This window comes from Leptonychotes weddellii, chromosome 5, assembly GCF_054177405.1.
Source record: "Leptonychotes weddellii isolate Sample4059 chromosome 5, ASM5417740v2, whole genome shotgun sequence".
Classification (NCBI taxonomy): Eukaryota; Metazoa; Chordata; class Mammalia; order Carnivora; family Phocidae; genus Leptonychotes; species Leptonychotes weddellii.
In genome coordinates this window covers 50004922-50030673 of record NC_138373.1, presented here as the reverse complement: position 1 = coordinate 50030673, position 25752 = coordinate 50004922, and the positions used below count along the sequence as shown (strand labels likewise).

The 25752-nt window shown below is 39.0% G+C and overlaps 1 protein-coding gene across 1 annotated transcript in view; it reads left to right on the top strand.

Moving 5' to 3' along the window:
• The first annotated feature begins 241 nt into the window (after window positions 1–241).
• The window catches only part of CUBN (cubilin), a 264084-nt gene continuing 238573 nt past the window's right edge, over window positions 242–25752 (top strand). Inside the window, exons 1-14 of the mRNA XM_081818905.1 lie at window positions 242–727; window positions 1293–1422; window positions 2340–2435; window positions 2968–3006; window positions 5661–5762; window positions 6421–6524; window positions 12679–12805; window positions 13724–13886; window positions 16179–16310; window positions 17438–17533; window positions 19601–19719; window positions 19898–20084; window positions 21248–21360; window positions 24131–24365. Coding sequence (XP_081675031.1) covers window positions 615–727; window positions 1293–1422; window positions 2340–2435; window positions 2968–3006; window positions 5661–5762; window positions 6421–6524; window positions 12679–12805; window positions 13724–13886; window positions 16179–16310; window positions 17438–17533; window positions 19601–19719; window positions 19898–20084; window positions 21248–21360; window positions 24131–24365 — 1756 coding nt within the window. The 5' untranslated portion in view covers window positions 242–614. The remainder of the gene's footprint in view (window positions 728–1292; window positions 1423–2339; window positions 2436–2967; window positions 3007–5660; window positions 5763–6420; window positions 6525–12678; window positions 12806–13723; window positions 13887–16178; window positions 16311–17437; window positions 17534–19600; window positions 19720–19897; window positions 20085–21247; window positions 21361–24130; window positions 24366–25752) is intronic.

Here is a 25752-nt window from a genome sequence, read left to right as displayed (position 1 = left end):
ATTTTCAAATGGTCCAATGTATCCATTATTTTGTTATTGTTGCCTATGCTTTTGGTGTCATATCCAAAAAATCATTGCCAAGTGCACTGTCACAAGCCTTTCCTCCTTTGTTTTCTTCTGAAGAGTGTTAGCTCCCGTTTTTAGATATTTGGTTCATTTTGAGTTAACTTTTTGTATGTGGTGTAAAGTAAGGTCCAGATTCTTTTTTTTTTTTTTTTTTTTTTGCATGTGTGTAAAGTAAGGTCCAGATTCTTTTTTTTTTGCATTTTTTTCTAATATCATTTGCTGAAAGGTGGTTACTTCTTAAGCAAGGATTGCTTTAGTGGATGTTTCCAAAGCAGTCTGTTACTATTTCAAAGGTCAGAGAGGTAATGATTAAGTTGTGCATCACTTAAAGGTAGATTTTGACCTCTCACAAGTTGAAGATCTAAGATCATTTACACCCCTTGGGAAGGAAAAATAACGTAGCCGTCAAGGGCAAAGAAGAGAGAACTGAAGAGTTGCAGGATATTTCACAGGCCAAAGTACATCTGCCTGATTTGCTTTCTCTCAAATCCCACACTCGGCTGGAGGGCTTCCTTCTTCCTGACAACGGAGGAGGGTTGCTGAGGAACATGTCCTCATCTTTTCTTTGGAGTTTGGTTATTTTGTTGACATTTGCTGAATCAAATGGTGGAACTGGAGAACTTGAGCTGCAGAGACAAAAGAGAAGTACTGAGCTCCAACAGTAAGTAGGCACATGGATTATTGCTGCTGAGGGTCGAGGGCAGGTGGTCATTAGTTTCCACAAATAGCCAGAGAGGCAAAGGTGTGATTTTTCTGCAAGAAAACAATGATGTTGAAGACAAATAGGGAAAAACATTTAGATTGATGTAGGGGATTATCTTCTACTTAAATTATTCACTGACCATTTTGCAAATAAAGCAAGTTTGCAATTACTAGGAGCCATCTCTAAGAAATCTGCAGGGAAGAAAGGGCAGATGAGCAGGGAGAATTTGGTTGGGTTGACCACAGAGCAAAGGTGTAAGCAGTCTATAGATATTCAGTGAGAAACGTTGTTGTTTAAAAATTACATGTGCTCGGGCGCCTGGGTGGCTCAGTCGTTAAGCATCTGCCTTCGGCTCAGGTCGTGATCCCAGGGTCCTGGGATCGAGTACCACATCGGGCTCCCTCTCCCGCTGCTTGTGTTCCTGCTCTCGCTATCTCTGTCTCTGTCAAATAAATAAATAAAATCTTTAAAAAAAAATTACATGTGCTCATCATTGATGCATCCTCTGGTTTGACTTATATAGGCCTAGGATGGCTGCAGAAAGGGGAAATTTAGTGTTTCTTGCTGGGACTGCTCAGAACATTGAATTCAGAACTGGATCCCTGGGAAAAATCAAATTAAATGAGGAAGACCTTGGCGAATGTTTACATCAGGTAATACAATGGAAATATATCAAAGTAATTTTGTATCTCCATTTAGAGTCATTTAATTCAAGAGGTCTATATGAATCCGTACCTTAAATCTTTAGCCTGGGGAACCTAACTGGAGGTGAGGGAAGTCCTATAAAGAACAACGCCCTAGGGTTAATGATGGGCAGAAGGAGGAATTCTAGTGGGAAGTGGCTCATGGTGGGGACTTATGTCCTCTAATCCATCTAATCCAGAGAGGGGCCCCAGGGTCATACTGGGACTCCTTCACAAGAGGAGCAAGGAAGGAGAGGGGCCAGAGAAAGGTTAAATGTGACCAGTTTACTTGTGCCAGAGAACAGGATTGGTCAATTATTCTCCTGCCTTCCTGAGTGTTTTCAGTGTCCTTTAGTTACCATATCACACTGATGTATCAGTCGTAATGTTAGAAGCTAGCATTATTTAGAGCTTCCTAGGGGCTATCCAGTGTGCTCCACACTCGCTGTGTGTTATCCCATCGAACCCCCACAACTGTCCTGTGAGCTTGGCTTTATTATCACCCTGTTTGTAAGGGAGGTAAAGGAAACGTGCAGCAGTGCAAAGGCTTGCCCAAGGATCCCCAGGAAATGGCTGAGCCAGGATCTAAACCCCAAGCCGTCTGTCTCCAGGTTAGGCCTCTCAACGAGCACTCCCAACCATTATGAGAAAAAATGCAAATGGAAAGTAGCTTGATGTGTTGTTACTGAAAAGGGCGAAGAGAATTATTCCATGGCTATTTTAGTCCGATGTTTATTATACATGGCATTGTGTTGATTTTTACAATAATGGGCAAGATTTTGGTGCTTAAAAAAGAACAGGACTCGACTTTAAAAAATTTTGTATCTGTAATAGACACATGACTTTTTCACTAGCCTTCTCCTCCTCCTTTTCCTTTTTGAAATTAGATCCAGAGAAACAAAGATGATATTATAGATTTAAAAAGGAGTGCAGTCGGTCTGCCTCAAAATATTTCCAGTCAAATCCATCAGCTTAATTCTAAGGTAAGTCTGACATCCACATCTTTAACACAAATGGGTTTTCTTAATTCAACTTTGTAAGTAATGTCTCTCAGAAGACATAGTAGCTTTTCATCCTCTTTAGAAATTTAGTATTGTAATTATGGATTTTTCAGTTAGATGATATAAGTCTAATAGGGGATGCAGAGGTAGTGATGGGCTGAAGGTTGTAATGCTGTGACAAGAGCTTGTTGCATAAGTAGGTCTTGCCCACGTTCTGATAGAATCTTCTTATTGGTGAAGTGGGCGAACCACTGTCATTTATGAAAATTCCAGAGTTGCTGTGTGCAGAGAAGCAATGAGTCAATTTATCAATGCCTTTAAAAAAAAATCTATATGATGGAAAGCAGTAGGAAGGAAGGGAAGCCTGAAGGGAAGAGGAATGAGGAGAGAAAAAGCAATAAAAAAAGGAATCAACAGACAAAGTGAGTCCCCAGCAGAGGGTGTTAGGAAAATATGCCAAGGGGCAATATCACATGTGAATGCTAACTGATGCTTTCTCTTTCCTACTACTTAGCTTGTGGCTATGGAGAGAAAATTTCAAAACTTACAGCAGGTAGGTCCCATAACTACTACTTGTCTGACATCTTTCACTGAAAATACACTAGAATTATTGATGGGGCTGGCATTCTTATCTTAAGGTAGATGGATAATCCATATCAAGGACTTCGCTTTTTCCTTTAATTTAATTCTCAGCACAGTTCATGCTTCCCAAGATACAGATGAGGAATCTGAGTCTCAGATAAAGTAACCAGCCCCAGGTCATTGGGCTTGTGAAGCATGTGAGCTAAACCTATCAGCTAGTGACCCCCCAACTTGCTGATTCCAGCATCTAGGACTGAGTATTGAAAGGTCATGCATCAGGGCACCTGGGTGGCTCAGTCGGTAGAGCTGACTTGATTTTGGCTCAGGTCATGATCTCGCTTTCCTGGGATCAAGTCCCATGTCGGGCTCTGTGCTCATTGGGGAGTCTGCTTGAGGATTATTTCCCTCTCCCTCTGCCTCTCCCTATCCCCTTCCTAAAATAAATAAATCAATCTTAAAAAAAAAAGAAAAAAGAAAGGCCATGCATCTTCTACAACATTAAACTCAGAGCCTTGGGGTATTCACAAAATATTTCTTTTTTTTTTTATTTGTATTTACTTATTTGACATATGACAGAAATAGAGAGAGTGAGAGAGAGAGAGCACAAGCAGGGGGAGCGGCAGGCAGAGGGAGAGAGAGAAGCAGGCTCCTCACTGAGCAAGGAGCCGATACAGGGCTTGATCCCAGGACCCTGGGATCATGACCTGAGCTAAAGGCAGACACTTAACTGACTGAGCCACCCATGCGTCCCACAAAATATTTCAAAATTCCTGAAAAGTACATTTGCTGGTAATTAAATTTGAGAAGTTTCTTAGAGTAAACCTTCCATAACTTTATAAGTACATGCTTATAAACTTGTCCTTGTAATTTTAGACCTCTCATCTGTTTTGAAGTTGGCTGATGTTTTTAAGGTTTTCATGGAAGCTATAACCTTTTACCCAGAGAAATGCACAGAATGCCCCCTTTTAAAATTTTTGAATAAAAGTTAGGAGATTCCAGGCTAAAAATCCCTGTCCTCATATTCTGGATCTGTTATGATTATGCTTCAAGTGTGGTCCTCCATTTTGGTGTTTTAAACTTGGTGAGCAAATTCAGGTATATATGCCTTTTCCTGACTTTGATAATAAATTGCTCCTCAGCCTTTATCTTTTTTAGGGAGTAGTTGAATGAATGAAAACAAGCAAGGAATCATACCTCTGGAGCAAGGCACTGTACTATAGCCTCCAGTCTCCTAGAGTGTTTCATTATTGCTACCAAAGGTCAAAACCTGGAGGCCATAGTCAGATGACCCCAGACTCTCCCTCCCCCCATACCCTAGGAAGAATTTTTTAATGATTTTTGGATGTAAGTACCTTTTATGCATTTCAATAGGGCAAGTGCTCTCTGGTACTATAGCCACCATCATTCCCCAATATCTTCCTCCTAATTGCTTACTGATTCCATTTCCTGCTGGGCCTCCATAGGCTTTCAAGTTTTAAAGTGCCAGACAACATTGCTTTTGTGTGTCAGAGAACTTCTAATGAGTTTGTGGTTAATTTCCATAATTGAGTCCTCTGATGAACAGGCCTATTTGTGGTACAGGGCACAAAGATAGATGGGATCATGGAAGAAAACAGAGTCCAGAAAGAGACCCCCACATGCGTGGTCACCTTCCTTTTGACAAAGGAGGAGAGAGATGGGTTTGGCAATAAACGGTGCTTAGTCAGTTAGTTGGCTACCCTCTGGCTCTGTTTCATCTGTAAAATGAAGGGAACAGACATGACTTTCTCTGTGAGTCACTGGATTAAAAAAAAAAAGAATGTCATGAATAATTTGCCCCTATTTTAATTTTAATTTTTTTAAATTTTATTTTTTAGCCCTATTTTAATTTTTAAAACAGAGAATTAGACTATGAATAGATGAAGTTAGTAAAATAGCTTTTCTTGCATAACCACTCCTCCTCTCTAAAGTTTTCTGCCCCCAAAGGCATTACAAAGCTTATGAGATTGGAACTAGTAGCTGACATTTGGTAAGATTCCCCAGGTTATGTAGACAAAGGCAGGTCTGTTCGTGACTCTGGTCTGAAAGTAGTCATGTGAGCGCAGGAGTAGAGGGTGTATTTAAGCCCACATCTCAAACAAAGGGACTTACTTGGAGTGAAAATAGTTCAGTCATCTTAACCCACAGGAGGAGGGGTAACAGCAAAAGATGATCAGATTTCAAATGCTTATCTGGAAGTACCAAAGAGAAGAATAGCAACAAAAGAACCGGAATTCCCATTTTCTTTTCTTAGTACAATAGGAATGCCCATTATTATTCCCAACCTGAAATCTTTACTCTTGTCCACCAGCGTCTATTTCTCAGGTGAACAATGCTTTTGCAAAGAATAGAGTATCCTCTCCCCTTGTGCCTCATCCCATGGTGAAGGAAAATGCATAGGACTGACCATGTAAAACACTTTGTTTTTTCCATGAGAGAGTTGATTTGAAGAAGAACTTTCAGTAATTGATTTAAAGTCTGGAGGAGGACTCTCCCTTGACTAGGAGTAAAATGTAGTTTCACACAAGCCCCTGCCCTGAAACATGCCTTTCTTTGCTGCCTGCTGAAAGTACTATGGTCTTGCTGACTGCCCTGTCTTTGTTTCAGACAGTTGACAGAAAGGTTTGCAGCAGCAATCCCTGCCAAAATGGGGGAACCTGCCTCAATCTCCATGATTCCTTTTATTGTATCTGTCCCTCCCAGTGGAAGGTAAGTCACTTGGTCTTTGGTTAAAAATGACAGTTAATCAGCATCAGTGGTTTCTTTGGAATCATTCGGACATATTTAATCTCCATCCAAAGTTTCTAGGATTCTGTGGTCTCCCAAATCAGGATGAATTACAGCATGTACGCCAAAATCCAAACAATGGCGAGCATGACTGCATAACCCACTGAGCCATCTTAAGGAGTCAACCCACTTGACTGCATAACTACGTGGAAGGGCATGATATTTAGGCTAGCATCAATTTAAATTGTTCAGCACTAAAAGTAATAAATGAATCTTGATGTAGCCATGTAAATTTTCTTGCCCTTTTCTATTAATGGTGAAAATGTTCCTGAACATGTGCATTAAAAAAAATTAAGTGACTATTCCCAGGCATAGCCTCATAGTAACATGAGGATTAGTTAGTATAAGGATTCTTCTTGTGTGATTGGTGTGATTTTACCAAGAGCTCTTTGGCTCCCTTAGGCCAAATCTGAGTTCAAGAGGAAGGATAACTGGATATTAGTATTAGTGTGATTTTATCTTGCTTAACTGAAGACTTCTTTATTGGGCACATATAAATCCTTGAACATATCATAGGAATATTGGCCCCAGATGCTTCTGTGACCCATAGCACCTGACTTTGTTCTTTACATGAATGCAGGGTCCTCTGTGCTCAGTTGATGTGAATGAATGTGCGATTTACTCAGGAACACCCTTGGGATGTCAGAATGGAGCCACATGTGAAAATACAGCAGGGAGTTACAGGTAATGTTTCTCTTTTCTTTTCTTTCCTTTCCTTTTTCTCCTTTCTTTCCTTTCCTTCTTTTCTTTTCTTTTCTTTCTTTCTTTCTTTCTTTCTTCTTTCCTTCTTTCTTTCTTTCATTAAATATATTTTTGAAGGACTAAAACATCGCATAGTTAAGAGCATCCATGATTAATTACCAGTATTAACAGCAATAGGTACTCCCTGGAGCAATATATAGCTCTTATTTAATGACGTGTAGCTATTTATTTAGATGAAGAAAAGCTTGTGCGTCCTCAACTCTTACCCCACGAAGAAAGTCTTTCTCTGGAGTCCCTGAGGAACCAGAAGGCCCCGGTGGCTTCCATAGAGAGTACGGACAGCATGGGTTAGTGAGAGTCAGAGCACTGAAGGGGCTGCTGTTGAAGAGCCTGAAGCAGAGGAGGGCTGCCCTACCATACCCGGGAGCCCATGCCACACCCATTCATTAGAGAAGTGAGCTGATGGCTTTAGTAAGGATGTCTTCATTCAAGTGCTATGGAAAATGTTAACCATAACAAGATGAGAGAGTAAACTGAGGTTTTCTTCACATAGTTAACTCTCACTGCCTTTCCTCAATTAGCCATGAGGCCCCTTACCACAATCATCACACAGCTCCTATCTTCTCTTCCAACTTACTCTGTCAAGTGGCTTGTCTACAGCATCCTCCTGCTCAGCTCAGCCATCACCCTCTCCAAGAAAACTTCCTTTTCCTTGCTAAGTTGAGTTAGGCATCCCAACACCTCCATGTTGCCATCAGACTATAAGAGTATTGGTTATTAAAGCTACAGTGGCTGACACATCAGCTTTTAAAATAATCAAGTCTGGGGCACTTGGGTGGCACAGTCTGTTAAGCCTCTGACTCTTGGTTTAGACTCAGGTCATGATCTCAGGGTTGTGAGATTGAGCTCCTTGTCAGGCTCCATGCTCAGCATGGAGTCTGCTTGAGCTTCTCTCTCTCCCTTTGCCCCGTCATCCACTTGTGCTCTCTCTCTTAAATAAATAAATCTTAAAAAAAAATCAAATCTAGAAATTTATGGCAGATCAACATCAAACCTACTTTTGTATAGTTCCTTAAAATCACTTAAAAAAACACTCTAGACATTATCTTTCCCCATTTTTTGGTTGGTCTTCTATATTCTGTGATTATTAAAAGGTAAAAAAGTTTATTCTGTTATAACATGAACAAATTTTTTCAATACACAGCGGTATAATCTCACTGGAGTAAAGAACAATTATTTGCTTTCTTATTAATGTCTCTGCTATCTTGTTCTCCCATTCCCTTGTAACAATATCCACTCTATTCTTTCCAGCAATAATTTTGTCATTTCCTTGTCATCTGTTAACACTGTTTTCTCAAAAAGCAATCACAATCCTTCTCTTTTTCGTATAATTGATCCTTTTGTTCTTTTGATCTGATCTTAAAAATTTTTGCTCATTCCAAGTCACAAAGTGAATTCATTCAAACTTCTGATAGATATTTTCATGAGCTTCCTCATTGTGCGAAACCCAAATCAATCACCTCTGACTTAAGTATTATGTTATTGAAGAGACTTCTGCTTTCAGGACTTTGTTTCTCATTTTAATGAACTCCCTGATCCCTGCCTGCTTTTATGAGCATTCAAGCTTGGGCTAGATCCAAAATGCAGATCTAATCTTTCATTCCCCTGAAAGCATTAGCTCCTGATCTCTGTTCATAGGCACTTATTAATAAGAATTGCTGCTCAGAGATACTGGAGGAAAATGACTCCTAGTGCAAACACTTTCCTGCCTTCCTGATATCCAGGAATGTCCTAGAGATTAGATCTCACTCCTGGTCTTCTTTTATCATCACTGTCCTCTGGGGTCTTGCAGGCCACTAACAAAGATGTACAGCAGGTGGGATAGGACCCAAAGATCCAGGCAAAATTGATTTTTGTCTCCCCCCAGCACATTACTTTTACTCCTGCAAAATGGAAAAGAAAAAAAATTAATGTAACTATTTGCTGCATGTCAGAGATTAGAGTTCTTTTTTCCAGGTATAATCACGAGAGAGAAAGAGGAAGAGAGAACCATTTTTGTTTATTGGGAGCTGCCTAAATGACAGATTCAACTTTATATGAGCAATATTGCATTCTCTTTTGTACCTTCCTATAAACAAACAAACAAACAAACAAACAAAAAATAACCCCCCCCCTCCAAAAAAAACCCAAACAACCCAATGACTCATTGTGGTGACTCTGGAAATGGTTTTGGTTTCTAGTCTGTGTCCTTCATAGATATGCTGGAGGACAGTTAAGAATGAACATTTAAGTCAGTTTTTTTTTTTTCTTTCTCTTGATATGAGGATAGTTTATGAAGCCCCATGAATTCCAATTGATAGCTATGGACTAAACACTCTAATTCAGGCATTTGATGGAGACTTTTGGGAGGAAGAACAGAAAATAGAAAAAGGTGCATGACCATAAGACTAAATGCTTGCTTTGTGGAATCTGTGTAATGAAACAGAGAACATTTAGATACTTTCTTGTGTTCTATTAATTATGTGAGATTAAATGCCCGTTAATCAGTAGCTTCCCTGAAGCTCAAAACCTCTTCGGGAAACTTCTACGGACATTTGCTAAAGGAAAATGAGCCACTGTTGAATAATTTGGACCTGGAGAAATGTGATCACAACAAAGGGTTTGCTCTGGGTTTGGGGCCTCGTTCAGCCTTTAACTCTTGGAACCCGTTTACTTGGGAAGACAAAGGAGTCTTTATTTGAGGGGATTAATAATTCCTAATTATAAAGACCTCTGAAAGATAAAGCACTGTGCAGATACTAATTAATTGGAAGCCCTGTTTCATAGGAAACTTTCTGGTAAAAACTTTTTTTCGAGTAATGAAACTAGAGCAAGGAGACCATTGTCTATTTCCACTGATTCCTGTGGCTGGAGGTCTTGCCCCTAACTGCTTCACACAGCCAGCAGATAATATTTTGCCACTCTGATGCTGTTAATGACTCTTTATTCTGAAGAATTGATGCATATTGTTCTCCTCCTTACTTTGGATTAAGACAGACCTTGGGATGCAAATTTGCCATGTATGGATGGTGTATATCATATAATTTGGGCTCAGATCTAGAAGGCTTTCTAGAAAAAAAAGTTGAGTTTGTTTTTTTTTTCTCCAAGAGTACAATGACGGTTTGCATATTTTATTTTATTTCTTTCCACTGTCACCACTGGTGGGTTTTTAAAACATGCAGAGGTTGAACGATGAGGATAATCTGGTTTTAGGTCAGTGGTAGTTAGGAATTAAGCTTGTTACCTATTTCAGTTAGTCAGTTATGTTAATATTGAAACATGGACTCTAACATATAAGTTAAACTATGACTATGAAAGTGTATTTGACCTCTTTTCAATTGCCAAATGCACTTGCAGTGTTCTTGAACACTGAAAAGCCCAGTTTTGTTCTGCCAGAACCAAACCAGCAATAGAAAGTCCTTACAATGGTGACTTCTGCTGGGACGTATATAATTTATCACTCTTTTTCTTTAAAGGACATATCCAGATACCTTAAGAATATATTTTGCATGCAAACACTGTTAGGTTAAAAAGACACATAAAAATGAAAAGTCTTTGGGGCACCTGGTTGGCTCAGTCGGAAGAGCATGTGGCTCTTCATCTTGGGGTGGTGACCTTGAGCCCCTCATTGGGTGTAGAGATTACTTAAATAAATTTAAAAGAAAAGAAAAGAAAAGTCTTCAACTAACTACCTTTCAGAATATGGGGGTGTGACGTAGAAGAGCATGGGTGCAAGAGTAACACAGACCTAGGTTTTAATTCATCTTCTGCCAATTCCTAATCCTGTGGCCTTGGGCAATGTGAACCTAGCCAGTAAAATGGGATTAATATTTGTCTTTGAGGATCATAGCAAGGAAGCTAGTGGTATACTTGGCTGCCTTCCTCCCTTTGTTCCTCACATGAAGCTACATTTAAATGAAAGAAGTATACTTTGTAGTTCTTTAGAGAAAAGTGTAGGATGAAAATTCACTCATCTCCAAGTAAGAAGGAGGAGAGAGATAGAGGGGATTTAACTGCAGGTCCACGAACCAGAATCTCCTCTCAAATCTTAAGTCATTTTCCTATAGCAAAGCACTTAGTGATAAGATAAACACAATTTCCTGAGCGCTTCCTATGGGAAAATGTCTTGAGACCCCCCAAGGTGAAACTAGTGCTCATGGATTGGCACTAGTGTGTTACAAGAAACAGGGGCAGAGGGAGTTATTACATTGTCTAAGGTGAACAGTTACTAGGTAGTATCAGGATTTAAACCCAGGCAGTCTTGTCCCGTAGGGTCAAGAATACTCAGACCTCTTATACAGGATAAGCTCAGAAACCTAGGGAAGTTGGTTTAAAGATTCGAAAAAATTCTTTTTGATGGGTGGAAGTGGTGGTAAAATATACTTCTAGCATGGAAGCCACCTGGGTCCAATGCTCAAGTATGTATGTGAAATAGTGTAAAGTTCTATAATCAAGAGTCTAATGAAATATCCTAAAAGAGTATTCTGTGTAAGGATGGGAGAGTAAAGAGGAAAGGGACGAGGATATGAGAGGGAGAGTATGGAAAGAGAGAGATGAGAAGTTAAATAGTTATGGGTAGAGAATGAATAATTAAAAATTTTTTTAAAGTTTAATCATCTATTGCTATTAGTCTATGACCTTGTCTTAATGAGAAAGGCAACCTTGGAATGATCATATATGTAATTTATTAACGAGCAGATTTTACACAATATATATTGGTGTTAAAAATTGCACTGGGACATAATTATACCAAAAAAAGTATTCGTTTATCTGAAATTCCAGCGTAATTGGGTATCCTGTGTCTTTATTTGCCAAGTCTGGCCGTTCTACGTGTAAGTGCCTGAATGATACTCACAGTAGTCTTCCTTTCCATCTCTGGCCACGCTCAGTGATCTCTTCTTCCTTAGAACCCACAGAAAGGTGCCCCCCCAACAGATGTTTCTGGGGCCTTCTGTGGGTACACCCTGTTCTGTGCCCAGAGCGTGGCTCTTGCTCTCTAGACTCTCCTCTCCCACACATCAATCACACATTTGTATTCCTCTTCCGACATCAGCTGAGCTCCTTGTGCCTCATCAACAAGGATTGTTAAAAGAGCTTCTTCACCTTATAGAATGACCCCTTTCCATAACACTCAGAAAGTAGTTCCTGGCCAAGCAGGTCCTCCCTGTTCCTTGTCTCTGACCCTTGACCCCCATGGTCAGCGGCTTCTGTGAGGGCCAGCGCTGCTCAAGGGCAGGCAAATGGTGACCTCTGGGCCTGGCTCTCCACTCCAGCAGAAGTGCTCAAACATGTGAAAATAAAGAAGCTTAAGCTCTGTGACCCCTTCACCTGCTTCCCTGCCCCAGCTTGCCATTTTCACATCTTCCACATTCCCTCTGAAGCTGAGCACAGATAGAAAGCTAATGCAGCAACTTTAAGGATTGCAATAGTTTAAAACAACTTTGCTCATCTGATTATTATCGAGCTGAAATTTTCTCATAACAGAACACCCACCGCCCGCGAGCTTGGGTATTATGTAAAATTGCATTTGTGAGTTAAAATATGGCTATGAAAGAAATGTTACTATGTTAACTGCATCTCTTATGGATAGAAGTAGTGCCCTTTGTAATATGATAATAATTACTGTATTCCCTGAGATGTGGCTATACCATGCCTGTGGGGTTATACAATTCCAGAGAACATTTGGGAATATATCAGCTCTGTCAAGGTCACCTGTGCTTACTGGTGGGTCCAGTTGGAGGGACAATGAATGGACTTGATCTCTCCCTTTACCATCCCGAATGAACTCCATCCCCCTTAGTTTATGGATGTCTGACCTTTGAAAGTGCTGTTTGATGACCTGATACGAGAAGAATTTATGGTGGTAGTCATGCCCAGATAGTACATTGTGCCCCTCTCAGACTGTATGTGAGAGATAACATGCGTACTCAATCTACCGCTTGAGTGATTTTCTTTCAAGACTCCGGCCAATAAATCTGGTTTTCTGGTTTAGGATTCCACGTGAATGTCAATGACTTACAGTTGGAATTATTATTTTCTTAATTGATGCTAAGAAACAGGCACTTGTCCTGATGTTGTGCTCTTGTGTAACCCACAGTTGTCTCTGCTCACCTGAGACACACGGCCCCCAGTGTGCATCCAGATACGACGACTGCGAAGGGGGCTCCAAGGAGCTCTGTGTCCACGGCATCTGCGAGGATCTAGTCCGCGTGCAGGCTGACCAGGTGAGTCCCCCACAGAATGTGGCACATCTGCATATGAGCACGGCTTTGGCAGAGCTACAGAGAGGAAGTCACTTCCTGCTCTGAAGTGGGGCGCAGGTGAGGAAAAAGATGAGAGTTGTCCATAAAAAAACAGAAAACTGGACCCAGAGGTGATATCATTATAGAAATTACTACCATTTTTATTATTCCTTCGTCCATCTGTCTCTGAGACATGACCTTCTCGTGGCCTCATGAGTTGGAACAGTGACGAGACATGGAAACACCAAAGGCCCACTCTTGCTGGCAACATGCCCTTCTAGGGAGTCTGGATTGTTTCTGGCCCTGCAGACTCTGAGCCACCTCCCTGAGTGGCCCCTGTGCTCTGGATCCTGACAACCTTGACTCCTGACCTTCAAGATCACCCAGACCCGGCCCACTTGGCCTTGTATGAGACCTTCGGGTCTTTATTTTTAGTTCTTTTTTTTTTTTCCTACCCTTGTGATGGAAAATGGTTCCCTTCCAGTGATGGTGGGAGGAGAGAGTGGGTGGGAGGGGAAGGAGAGACTTTCAAAAAGGAAACAAACAGAATGGATTTTCCAAGGTCTGTGCCTCTATGGGTGTTTTTCCCTCTAAAAACACAGCAGGCTGAGTGCATTGACTTTAATTATATTGACTTACAGTTCTTGATTGTGGTTGCTCTTTCCCTGGCATCTTTGGGACAAATTATAGGTTTGCCTTACTCCGAAATAAAGATGTTTCTCTTTTTGTGTGGTCTGGTCTAAATGCTTAATCATATGGGAAGAAGAAGAGAAGCCACTCAATTGGCCTTATGGAAACGAACGCTAGAGGATCAACAGTTGGGGGCTTGGTGAGATTTTCAAAGGCTTTTCTTGCTCATTTTCTTGATTGCCTTGAATCACACTCTTGTTGTTCTGCCAGCCCAGGTACAGCTGCATCTGCGACGTGGGGTGGACGTCCCCGCTGAACGGCCCGGCCTGTGTGCTGGACATAGATGAGTGCAGCCTCCAGCACTCACCGTGCTCAACACTCGCGCAGTGCTTCAACACACCAGGCTCCTTCTACTGTGGGGCCTGCCCAACAGGTACAGGGGCTCGTCCACGCCCAGCTGGGCAAGGTGCCAGAATGGATTTCCTTCCACTGCCGAAAGCTAAGAAGACCATTCTCAGGAAGCCTTCCAATCCCATTGCATGGCCTATTTCACTATTTCCCACCGCAGGGCCATCTTTCTGCTGTAATAATTCAGCAGCAGAAATCAGAGGGCCTGAGCCAAATGCAGGGGGCAGGGTCAAGCACCTGCTTGCTGTGGCCAGCAGCTGACTCGGATTTGTTCCAGCCCCACCTCCCTTACTAGCCAGATGTTTGCAAACTTGGGCAGATGATTTCACCTCTTTGTGTCACCGCTGGAGTCCAGTAGTCCTCACCTGGGTGTGTCACTGGGAGACCTTGTGGTCTTGCTGTAAATAGGGATATCTGGCTTCATCTCAGACCCACAGAGACCATATCTCCAGGTCAGGTCACATGCTGAGTCATGGAAAACATAGATTCTGGGCTCAGAGGCTGCCTGGGTTTGAGTCTGTGCTTCATCACTCACTAGATGAGACCATCATCATCCAATCAACGCATATTTGTAGAGCTCCCACTATGAGCAAAGCACTTTGCTGGGTGCACTGGGGAGCAATTAACCAGACCTCAGAGAGTCTACAAGGCCCCTTGGCACTCCTTGTGTGTTGTTAGAAGGTACAGCATATAAGAATATAATTATTTTATGAAACTTCATTGAGACACTGTGCTGGGGCAATTTTTAATTCTTGCAACTATGACAAAATCAAGAAATGTTAGGAATTAGTTTTATTCCCACTTTAAAATATAAGACCATGAGGCTTGGAGAAGGTAAATAACTTGCCCAAGATCACATAGCTTATAAGCAGTCAGGAGTCAAACCTAGGTCTGCCTGACTGTGGATTTGAGTTGGGCTGCTGAATACTTCATTGATCCGTCTCATCAAGGAACCCACACACCTATTGCTTCCTGTGACTTTTGGTTTAGTGACTTTCTTCATGTTACCTGCTTAGATCTTGTATAACTAGGAAGAAATTGAAAAAAACATGTAAAAAGTTTTTCCCTCTTAGTTCTCAGGGGCAAATAAAATTGGAAAACAACCACATTCTTGAAGGCAATTTGCCAGTGACAGTCTTTAAAAACTAGAAATCAGAAAAAGAAATGATTTTGAACTATAGGATTCTTTTATTTATCGTTGGAGAAAAAAAGAGAAACAAAACTTTTTGTTTTCCTGTTAATCACGTTATTTTTTTCCTGCATGTCAAAATAAATACATGCTGCTTATAAAATATAAAGAAACAATAAAAGTATGGAAATAAGATGGCAAAAAATGCCCATAGTCTTATCACTCGGAGGACCACCATTGACATTGGGGCATATTTCCTTCCAGCTCTCTTCTGTGCATTCTTCACCCACAATATGTTATTTCCATAGGTAGAATTTTAGAAGGGACTCTACTTAGATCAAATAAAAGAAATATTTTTAAAAATTTAGAAGGTTTTAAACATTCTTATCATAATTTTAGTCATTTGAATTATAAGAGTAATAAAACTCACTGTAACAATTGATTTAAACAGAAATATCTAGAGGGAAAGTCCCTCTTTCTTCACCTTCAGTCTTATCCTCCTAATGAGACTACTGTTAACAATTGTTTTCTCTCCTCTTCTTCATTTTCCTTCACTCATACAAACACGTAGACACATATGCAGGTTTAAAAAAATTTCTTCCCCAAATTGGGATCATACTCTGCATATTATTCTAAAATTTATATTATTAGTTAAAGTGTATATGGGGAAATTTTTTAATATGTGTGTGTGCATGTCATTAAAAATAGCTTTTCATATCAGTGGTGTAGATGAGTTGTAATAGATTCAGCTATGCCCTAGTGATCACTGAGAGGTTTGTGGTTTTTTCCCCCCATTAAACAACTCTGCAGTAGACATCTGCTTACCTACATCTGTAGATACTGCCATTTTTATCACTGCAGAAACTGTTTTAAGAAGTGGAGTTGTTAGTCCAAAGGTATATATTTTAAAAATTCTAATGAATATTGCTAAATCTATTTCCAAGTAGGTTTTACTAATTAAACTTCTGACTAAAAGCATCTAAGAGTACCTCACATGCCCACCACTTTGCCAGAATTTGTTTTTGAGAATTTAAAACAATTTTTGCCAACCTGAAAGGTAGAGTCTTCCTCACTTTAATCTATAGTTTCTTAGAGTGAAGCGGGTTTTTATGTATCTTTGACAATTTGCATTTCTTTGTTGTCAACTTGTCTATAGAGCTAACTTTTCAAATCTTCTGATCTTTCTAGGCTGGCAAGGAAATGGATACAGTTGCCAAGATATCAATGAATGTGAGATAAATAATGGTGGTTGTTCCGTGGCTCCACCTGTCACCTGTGTGAATACATTTGGGTCTTACCACTGTCAAGCTTGTCCACCAGGTGCTACACCAAGTTTCCTGAAACCATTACAGGCAAAACATACATTTGGAAACAGGGTCTTGTGCTCCATTTTATTTATTTTAGTTTAGTTTAGTTTTAGTTTTTTTAGGGAGGGAGAGAGAGAGAGGGAGGGGGAGGGGGAGGGGAGGGGCGGGGGAAGAGGGAGAGAGAGAAGATCTTAAGCAGGCTCCACACCCAGTGCTGAACACAATGTGGGACTCGATCTCATGACCCTGAGATCACAGCCTAAGCTGAAATCAAGAGTCGGGCGCTTAACTGACTGAGCCACCCAGGCACCCCGCTTGTGCTCTGTTTTAAATATGACTCTGTCTAAGGAGATATATGAGTAGTGCCGAAAGTTTTATTTAACTTATGGATTCAGGGCATGTTAGTTCAAGCTATATTATGAAAGCAATAGAAAATATTTTTAATATCAATGGAAAACAACAAACCTTTACAAATTGTGAAACAGCCTGAGGAGATAATGCAGAATTTGAAACATTTTCTCTGTGGATCACAGATCTATAGCTCCATTGTTTCCACAAATAATTTTTAATACAATGTAGTCATGAGATGTTTTATATATAAAGTTTACTAAATAACAGGCACACTAGTAAGCATATAATGTATGTTATTTTCCTTTCTCTTCTGGAAAGAAGTCATTACTGCTATTCTGTGATCTCAACTGAGTGACTACCCAAGAAGTTCAGGGAGTTCTAAGGCATATATTGAAACCCTATATGTTTTATGAACGTGAAACAACAGTACTTTTGACTTCTACGATAACTTAGCTCTCAGATCATTAAAGTCACTGTAATTAGAAAATGTCAATTTGCTTAGTACCAGCACTTTCTAAGTCTACCAGTAGTTTCATGCATCTTTTTATTTTTATTTTTTATTTTTGTCATTAGAAACAACCCAGAACATTGTTTCTGCCATCAGGTTCCCAATTCTTATTGTCGTTTTTTCTTAATGATAGGAATTTGTGTATGATGATTCATACTTACCTTTTCTGTTCTGATGATAGAAGATCTCTGGTTAGCCTGGTTCATGATATTTGGTTCTTGGATTGGGATTCTTCAGTATTCTAAATGTTGTTTGTTATGCCCTGCTCTTGCTGTCATCAGGGTACCAAGGCAATGGAAGAGTGTGCACACTCATTGACATCTGCTCAGTCAGCAATGGAGGCTGCCACCCAGATGCATCATGCTCCTCAGTTCTAGGTGATGACTCTCCCTCTGGTTTGCGGTATTTGAATATGACCCTCTAAAACAAATCAACATCTTAAAAACAAAATCCCCTATCCTCAAAATTCTTATTTTGATCTTCAAACCAAAAAGTAATCCTTGTTTTAAAATTATACATTTGGATTTTTTAATGTAATAGACTATGCTCTTCTCTGGTCTGGCCTAATTTAGCAATTATTTCCCAAGATAATCAAGCCAGCAAAGTAATTTATGACTGTATTCGAGAAAACAGCAAGGAGAAAAGGAGGAAGGACCATTGTCAACTCTCTTTTCTATGTCATTGGCCAGGACTGAGCCCTGTTGCCTAACCTTGGCTGCAAGGGAGGCTGGGAAATGTAGTTTATTTCAGGTGCTTATGCCCCCAGTTAAAATAAAGAATTCACTACTAAAAAATGGAAAAGTGGATCTAGGGCAGTAACCAACAATGTCTGCAATGCTGTGTAAGAGGAATTTCACGTCCTATAATTTAAAAAATATATATTGCTAAATTTTCTCCCAGAAGTGTATCAATTTATACTTACCAACAGTGCATGAAAGTATACATGTATCCCACCCTTGACAATAATGGATACTATTGTTATTTCTCATTTTGGTCAATTTTATAGGCAAAAATTGCCTTCCCATTATTTTAATTTTGATCATATCAAAATTCATTTTTGATCATGAATAATTAATGCTTTATTTTGTTTTTAAAGATTTTATTTATTTGACACAGAGAGAGAGAGAGAGCACAAGCAGAGGGAGAGAGGCAGAAGGAGAGGGAAAAGCAGACTCCAGGCTGAGCAGGGAGCCCGGTGTGGGGCTCGATCCCACGACCCTGGGATCATGCCCTGAGCTGAAGGCAGACGCTTAACCACCTGAGCCATCTAGGCGCCCCAATAATTAATACTTTCTACATATTTACTGGCTTTATTATTTTTTTTCTATTTGTTCATGTCCTTTGTTCATCTGCTTTCTCACTGATTTGTAAATTTTCATTATGGACTAAGGATATTATCTCATTATCTGTCTTATGTTTTACATGTATTTTCCCTGGCACATTATTTTTATTTTAATTTTGTGGTGGTATTTTCTACTTAGAAGTTTAAAATTTCTATGCTATCAAAAAGATAAATCTCTTTTTATAGAATTTTCTCCTTTTGGAATTAGGCCTTTCCTACAGAACTCTAAAAATAGTCAAGTGCTTGCTCTTTTGTACTTTCATTTATTTTTAACATTAAGATCTTGATCTTCTGGGGATTTATTTTTATCTATAGTATCAAATAGACATTTAGCTTGATATTTTTGTTCAAATGTGTGGCTCCAACTTCATTTATCGAATAACATATCATAACTCTTGCTATTTCCAAATACCACTTTTATTTTTACTGACATAACATATCTATTCACATATGTAAAAAAATACATATGTGTATATATGTATGTGTATAATATATACATAGAACTTATATATATGTATATACTGTGACTATTAAATGTTTATTAAATAATTAACAGCATACTGAAGTAGTTAGGAACATGGATTCTAGAAAAATACTGCTTAGATTTTGATTTTCTCCGTGGTTCCATCATATTCTAGCTGTGTGTCCTTTGTCAAGGCGCTTAATCTTTCTGTGTTTTGTCCTCATTTGTAAATGGGGATTAAAACAGTATACCTATTTATAGTCAATATGGGTACAGTGCTTGCAACAGATACCATCTGCATGAGAATACCCTTTTCAGCTGTCAACCCCTCCATGAGAAATTCCCCTTTCCCTTGGTGTACCTCACACTTGTCCACAACTCAGGACCATGACATATGGACTGACAGCTCCCGTGCCAATTTGTATATAAAGTATTGGAAATGCGTAATGCCTTTCTTATTTTTAAGATAAAAATAGAAAAAGATTCTATTATTTTCTATTTATGCCTGGTGTTTCTGCTCTGAGAGATATGCAGACTTGACTTTGGCAATTTCTTATCTAGACAACAGGGCCTAAGTTCTGTTACTGGGTCTGAATCGAGGAGATCTGTATTTATACTTCCATTTTGATTTCTAAACAGGTTCCTTACCTCTCTGCACTTGTCTCCCGGGGTATACTGGAAATGGTTATGGGCCAAATGGATGTGTGCAACTCAGTAATATTTGCCAGAGCCGCCCCTGTTTAAATGGACAGTGCACTGTGAGTCCTTTATTCTTCTTTACTTAGCAATTACCATTTCAACGAATTATTACAAGTTAGGCTACCAGAAGATGTTTGTGGCTCAACACCTGCTACATACATCATGTAACACTAATATTCCTTGTTATTTGAGTTGATTCACGTTTATCATTATGGCGTTATGTTTTTCTTTCCTTAGGAAACAGTCTCTGGTTATCTTTGTAAGTGTGAATCAGGTTGGGCTGGCATCAACTGTACAGAAAATATAAATGAGTGTCTGAGCAACCCCTGCTTGAATGGGGGAACTTGTGTGGATGGCATTAATGCTTTCAGTTGTGAATGTACTCATTTCTGGACTGGACTCCTCTGTCAGATTCCCCAGCAAGGTACGCTCAGCATTTCTTCTCTCACAGATGCTCACAGCATGGAAGGATCATCCCTTAATGAGTCCTGCCGTGGATTCTTCTTTCTTGTCTAGTGGCTCAAACGCTTACAACTAAGCCTTCCCTTGCAGCTGTAGTCTAGAATTTACAAGGTAAATATTTATCTCAGCTTAAGCCAAAAGAACCTTCCTTCAAAGGAAGAATTAAGTTAGTATTTGCCATTTTTATTATGTCTGTTCTGAAAATAAAATTTGCTAAGGTAGTGTAGTTCTCTAGGGAGAGTTTTCTATACAGCAGCTGTTTCATTTCCCTATAATATTACACTAAATCATGTCAGTCTCCTGCTCTACAACACACAGTCACTCCCCATTGCCCACCTGTTAAATAAAAATTGGGACTGTTTTTCAATTATTCCCTTTAACTTGGCCTTACCATATCCAATTAAACTTATTTTTCACTAGTTCCCTAATAATACTCCCTTTCCAAGCCAGACGTCTTTTCTTATCACCTGACCCCATGTCCCACCATGCTGTGTTCCTTTATCTGGGATATTTTTCTCCCCAGATATCTCCAAATTCTTCCTTTGCTTTGCATCTGAATGTATCTGTCCCTCAGGAGTACTTCACCTTCAAGCCTCAATCTCCTTCATCAAGCTTCTTCTGACTACTCCAGCCCTCTTTATAACTCTTGATTTGGAATCAGCACATTTATTGAGACTTTACTATGTGTTTAGGACTCTGGTAGATGCTGTGGAGAAATAAGCATAAAATACTATCTCCTCATATTATCTGTTTATCTTCTGGTTGAGGAGATGAGTCTAATACAAAATGGCGGAGAGGAGACAAGAGCTAAAGATTAGAACTAAGTTGTGTGGGTTCAAGTCAAGTATCACAGAGGCAGAGAGAATGGGAGCCAGGGAAAACAAAAAGAGGCAGGGAGGTACACGGTGGTGACAAGGAGATGCCAAGTGGACTTTGAACAACAGGTGGGACTTAGGTGGGTGTCCGAGGAAAAAGAGGACAGGGAGAAGAAAGAGTGGCAGGGCATTTGTCTCCAGTGTTAATTACTCAGATTTCTCTCATATTTCAGCAGCAGGGTTAGAGCTGCCAAGCCTCTTCCTTTTCAGAGTCTCTGTAAAGCAGAATTCATCTTCTTTCCCTTTGCAGTGTGTGGAGGGTCCCTCTCAGGGATGAGTGGAAGTTTCAGCTACATGAGCCCTGATGTTGGTTATGTACATGATGTCAACTGCTTCTGGGTTATCCGAACTGAAGAGGGAAAGGTAAATGTAGTATCTCCTGCCCAATGTGCATTTCATTTGTATACATGAATATGCAATATGTGTATATATTACATAAAATATATATAGTGGTAATCCAACCATTATATTGAGGACCTGCTAGGTGTCAGGCTCTGGGCTAGATAGTTTATGCACCTTTCTCAAGACTTACACTAACTCTTTGAAATAGGTGATTGTATCCTCATTTTATAAATGAGATAATGGAAACTAAGAGTAGCTACGATATTTTTTAAAAACACTTTTTAGCTGGTAATTAGATGAGTTGGATTTCAAAGTCAGGTTTGTCTGATTCCAAAGTCCATGCTTTGTCCAGTAGAGATGATTCTCCGAAGGGAGTGGCCAACTGCAAGCTGGGAATTTGTAGTCCTATCGTTTCTGAGACAGTCTTGTTTGAAGATGACCACTCAGTGTTCTGTTGATTATTACGCAAAATGGGGACAACTATGAAAATGGTTTTCTTATTGGAGCCTTCTCTGTGCTACTGTGCTGTGTTAATTGCTTTATATACATTGTGTCATTGTATTTTAACTCTTGTAACCCTACCCTGAAAGATAAGAATTGTTATTCTCATTTTATGTCTGTGGAAAGGGAGCCTGGAGCAGCTGAGGAATTTGTTCAAGGTCAAATGGTTTGTAAGCGGCAAGCCGTGACCCAAGCCCAGGCCGTTCGACTCCAGTGACTCTGAACCCTGCATGAACACTCTTCAAATTAAGATCTGACCCTGAGGTCTTTAGTGCTTTTATCCCCGGCATTCATTACTCAGACTTTTCCAAATACTTATTTCTCAACCAACTCCTAGACTCATTAAAATGAAGTTTGTATGTCTGAATAGATAAGGTTTTCCCTTGAAACTCTGTGAACTTTTTCCAGCAAACTAACGTTACAGAGGTCATTGTACAATGGTCACAACATATTTTTCCCTTGAGATGGGAGGATTCTTTGGGGCCTGGTGACCCCACAATAGCATCAACTCCAAAATCGATTTCCCAGTGGTTATGTTATGTGAATTTCCTTCCTCCCATTTAGTGTTCATGAATTCTATTTCCTGACATTGAAAACATTTTTCTTTCAAGAAAAGTCATTTTGTGAAAAAATTTTAATACTTTTATTATCCATTTGTAAAAAAAAAAATCATGCTGTTTTTCTTGATTATTGTGATTTCATATCTTCTTATCTCCACAATTTACATAATATAGTAGAAATTTTATAGAAATCAGGATAGTTCAATTCATGAACATTTATTTGAGTTTTATTGAAATTGCTTCAAGGACAAAAATGATGCAATGTTGGGGAACAGATCTTAAAAATACCCTAGCATAGAATTTCAAAAATATCCTGATATCCTTTCTCATTAGCTAAATGCTGTTGTGGTTTTAGATCATAATGGAAATCAAATTTACAGCCTCCTTTCAGTAGTTTGGCTCTTTTAAGTGATGTTATCCGTACAAAATCTTTTCTATTTTATTAATTACAATATTATATTTAAGTTTGTACATTCTAACATTTTAACTTGGAAATGTATTTTTGTGTTTATTCTCTTCTACTTGTATGCCCAGAACACTTCAGATTACTTTTTCCCTATTCCCCACTCTTGGTATTACTCATCTCTTAATGATATCCAACCACTGAGGACTTGCCGACCCTACACACGTGTACACCATGCCTACTCAGTCTATACCTGAGGTTGTCAATCTGTTAGTATCTTGTTGAGAGGTTCAGAGAACCCTCAGGAATCAGCATCTCTGGGGGTCGGTGAACATTTGTGGGTATGCTACACACTGCAGGTTATTCAGGTGACCAGGGTATAAATTCTTGTGAATGGTATTATTTGTCAGTTGCATTTAATTCAGGGTAGATTTCTCAAATGTCCAATGTATTTTACTGATGTGGAAGCATTGTCAACTATACATTTGAAGGACCTTTATTTAAGGGACTTGACAGTTTAATGAAATCTAGTTAAATATATTTCATTAACCCATTCAGTAACAACTCAATGGGTATGAAGTTTCAGTTATGCAAGATGTGTAAGTTCTAGAGATCTGATGTACAACATTGTGCCCCTAATAGTATGGTATGGTGCACTTCAATGTTTGTTAAGACAGTGGATCGCATGTTGTATTCTTACCACTAAAAGAAGAAAAGAGAGACACAAGGAAGCTCTGGGAGCTGTTGGATATGCCTATTATATTGATGGTGATGATGGCATCAGAGGTGTTAGCATACGTCCAAAAACTCATCAAATCATACACAGTTAATATGTGCAGTTCTTTGTATGCCAGTTACACCTCAATAAAGCTGTTAAAAATCTATTTCATTAACATTAAGGTTTTTAATATATTTTGATATTAGCTGAAGCCTAAGCAATTTTTTTTTTTAAAGATTTTATTTATTTATTTGACAGATAGATACATAGCGAGAGAGGGAACACAAGCAGGGGGAGTGGGAGAGGGAGAAACAGGCTTCCCGCTGAGCAGGGAGCCCGATGCGGGGCTCGATCCCAGGACCCTGGGACCATGACCTGAGCTGAAGGCAGCCACTTAACTACTGAGCCACCCAGGTGCCCCGCCTAAGCAATTTTTAACACAAGTTATTGAATATGTAGATTTGTCATATGTATTTGTGGATAGTTGGGAAATTATAGACATGCCTCTTGAAAGGTGACTTAATATGAATGCTTCCTAATTAGTGGGAGAAACGCTTTAGAATTAATATGGAAATGAAAAACAATATGTTGTGACCTTTACATTTTTAGGTGCTGCGTATCACTTTCACTTTTTTCCGGTTAGAATCAGTGAGCAATTGTCCACACGAGTTTCTTCAGATTCATGATGGAGATTCCTCTGCAGCACTCCAACTTGGAAGGTTCTGTGGCTCCATTCTCCCTCATGAACTCCTCAGTAGTGACAATGCCCTCTATTTTCATCTCCATTCTGAACATTTCAGAAGTGAGAGAGGCTTTACAATAAGATGGGAAACACAGCAACCAGGTATGTGTAAACATGAAGAAAAATCAAGCAAAATCTTGAGATTATTAAGTTTTCTTCATTAATGTTAGACTTGTGGATAACATTAAATGTTTTGAGATCCAGGGATTATATCATACTTTTATAATTCTTTAAATATCAAATAAATCTAAAATGAATTGGAATTCCATTTTGTGTTTGGAGATAACAAAATTTGGATGAACAAAAAAGATTAAAAACCGTGAGTCTTAATGGATCCCTTATGAAATTACCAAACAGCATTCTTATAAACTCTACTAGTAAATTACTGCAGGGATGTTGTTGACTACATTGTTGTTCCTTCGTTAGTATTCCTTATCTTAATGACCATTTGATAATTTGTTCTTTTGTTGTTATTTTGTCTTGAGGGGCTCTACTTTTTACTTTTTTAGCTTTTTACTATACAATTTTTAAACAGGTAAAAAAGCAGATAGAACAGTACTGAACCTCCAGTTTATTCATCAATAAATCTGTGCATCTATTTCTGGAATTTCTCTGCTTTTCTATTGGTTATTTATCTGTCCTTGTGCTGCATTGGCTTAACTAACTACTGAAGCTTGAAATCTGGTTGTGTAAATCCTGTAATTTGGTTCTTTTAAAATATGCTAGATCCTTTACATTTTCTTATAAATTTTAGAATCAATTTCTTAATTTCCCCCCAAAATCTGCTGGGATTTTGTTGGCATTGTCTTGAATCTATAACTTGGGAAGAAATGACTTCTTCTGTCAATTTATTTATTTATTTATTTATTTATTTTCTTCTGTCAATTTATGAACATGGACTATCTCTGTATTTATTTAGCTCTCTTTTAATTTATCTTAACAATGATTTATATATTCCAGTGTTTATTGCACATATTGTTGTTTTTTCTAGATATTTGATATTTTATACTATGTAAATGATATTATTTTTCTAAAATGTCATTTTTATGTGTTGTTAGTATATAGAAATATGACATATTTTAAAAAAATATTTGATTTTGAATCCAACCACATTGCTAAAATCATTAATCAATTCAAATAGCTTTTTTTGGTAGATTCTTTTAGATTTCTCTACATACACAGTTATGTTATCTGTGAATAAAGGCTGTTTTTCTTTTTTAAGAAACAAAATTTAATGGAGTAAATTTGAACATCTAATTGGTTTTATTAAACAACACATTAATGGGGCAACATCCCATCTAGCAAACAGAGGGGAGCCCTGAGGAGTTATATGAAATGAAAAGTTTTTATAGGAAGGAGGGTGGGGCAAGAAATTATTGCCCCACAAAAGATTGTTCCAGGCAAGGTCTTCCCTTAAGGGGAAGAGAGAGGGGTCTAATCCTGTAGATTACCTCATCTTCCTTTGGGGGATGGAGAGAGCCCATGTGGC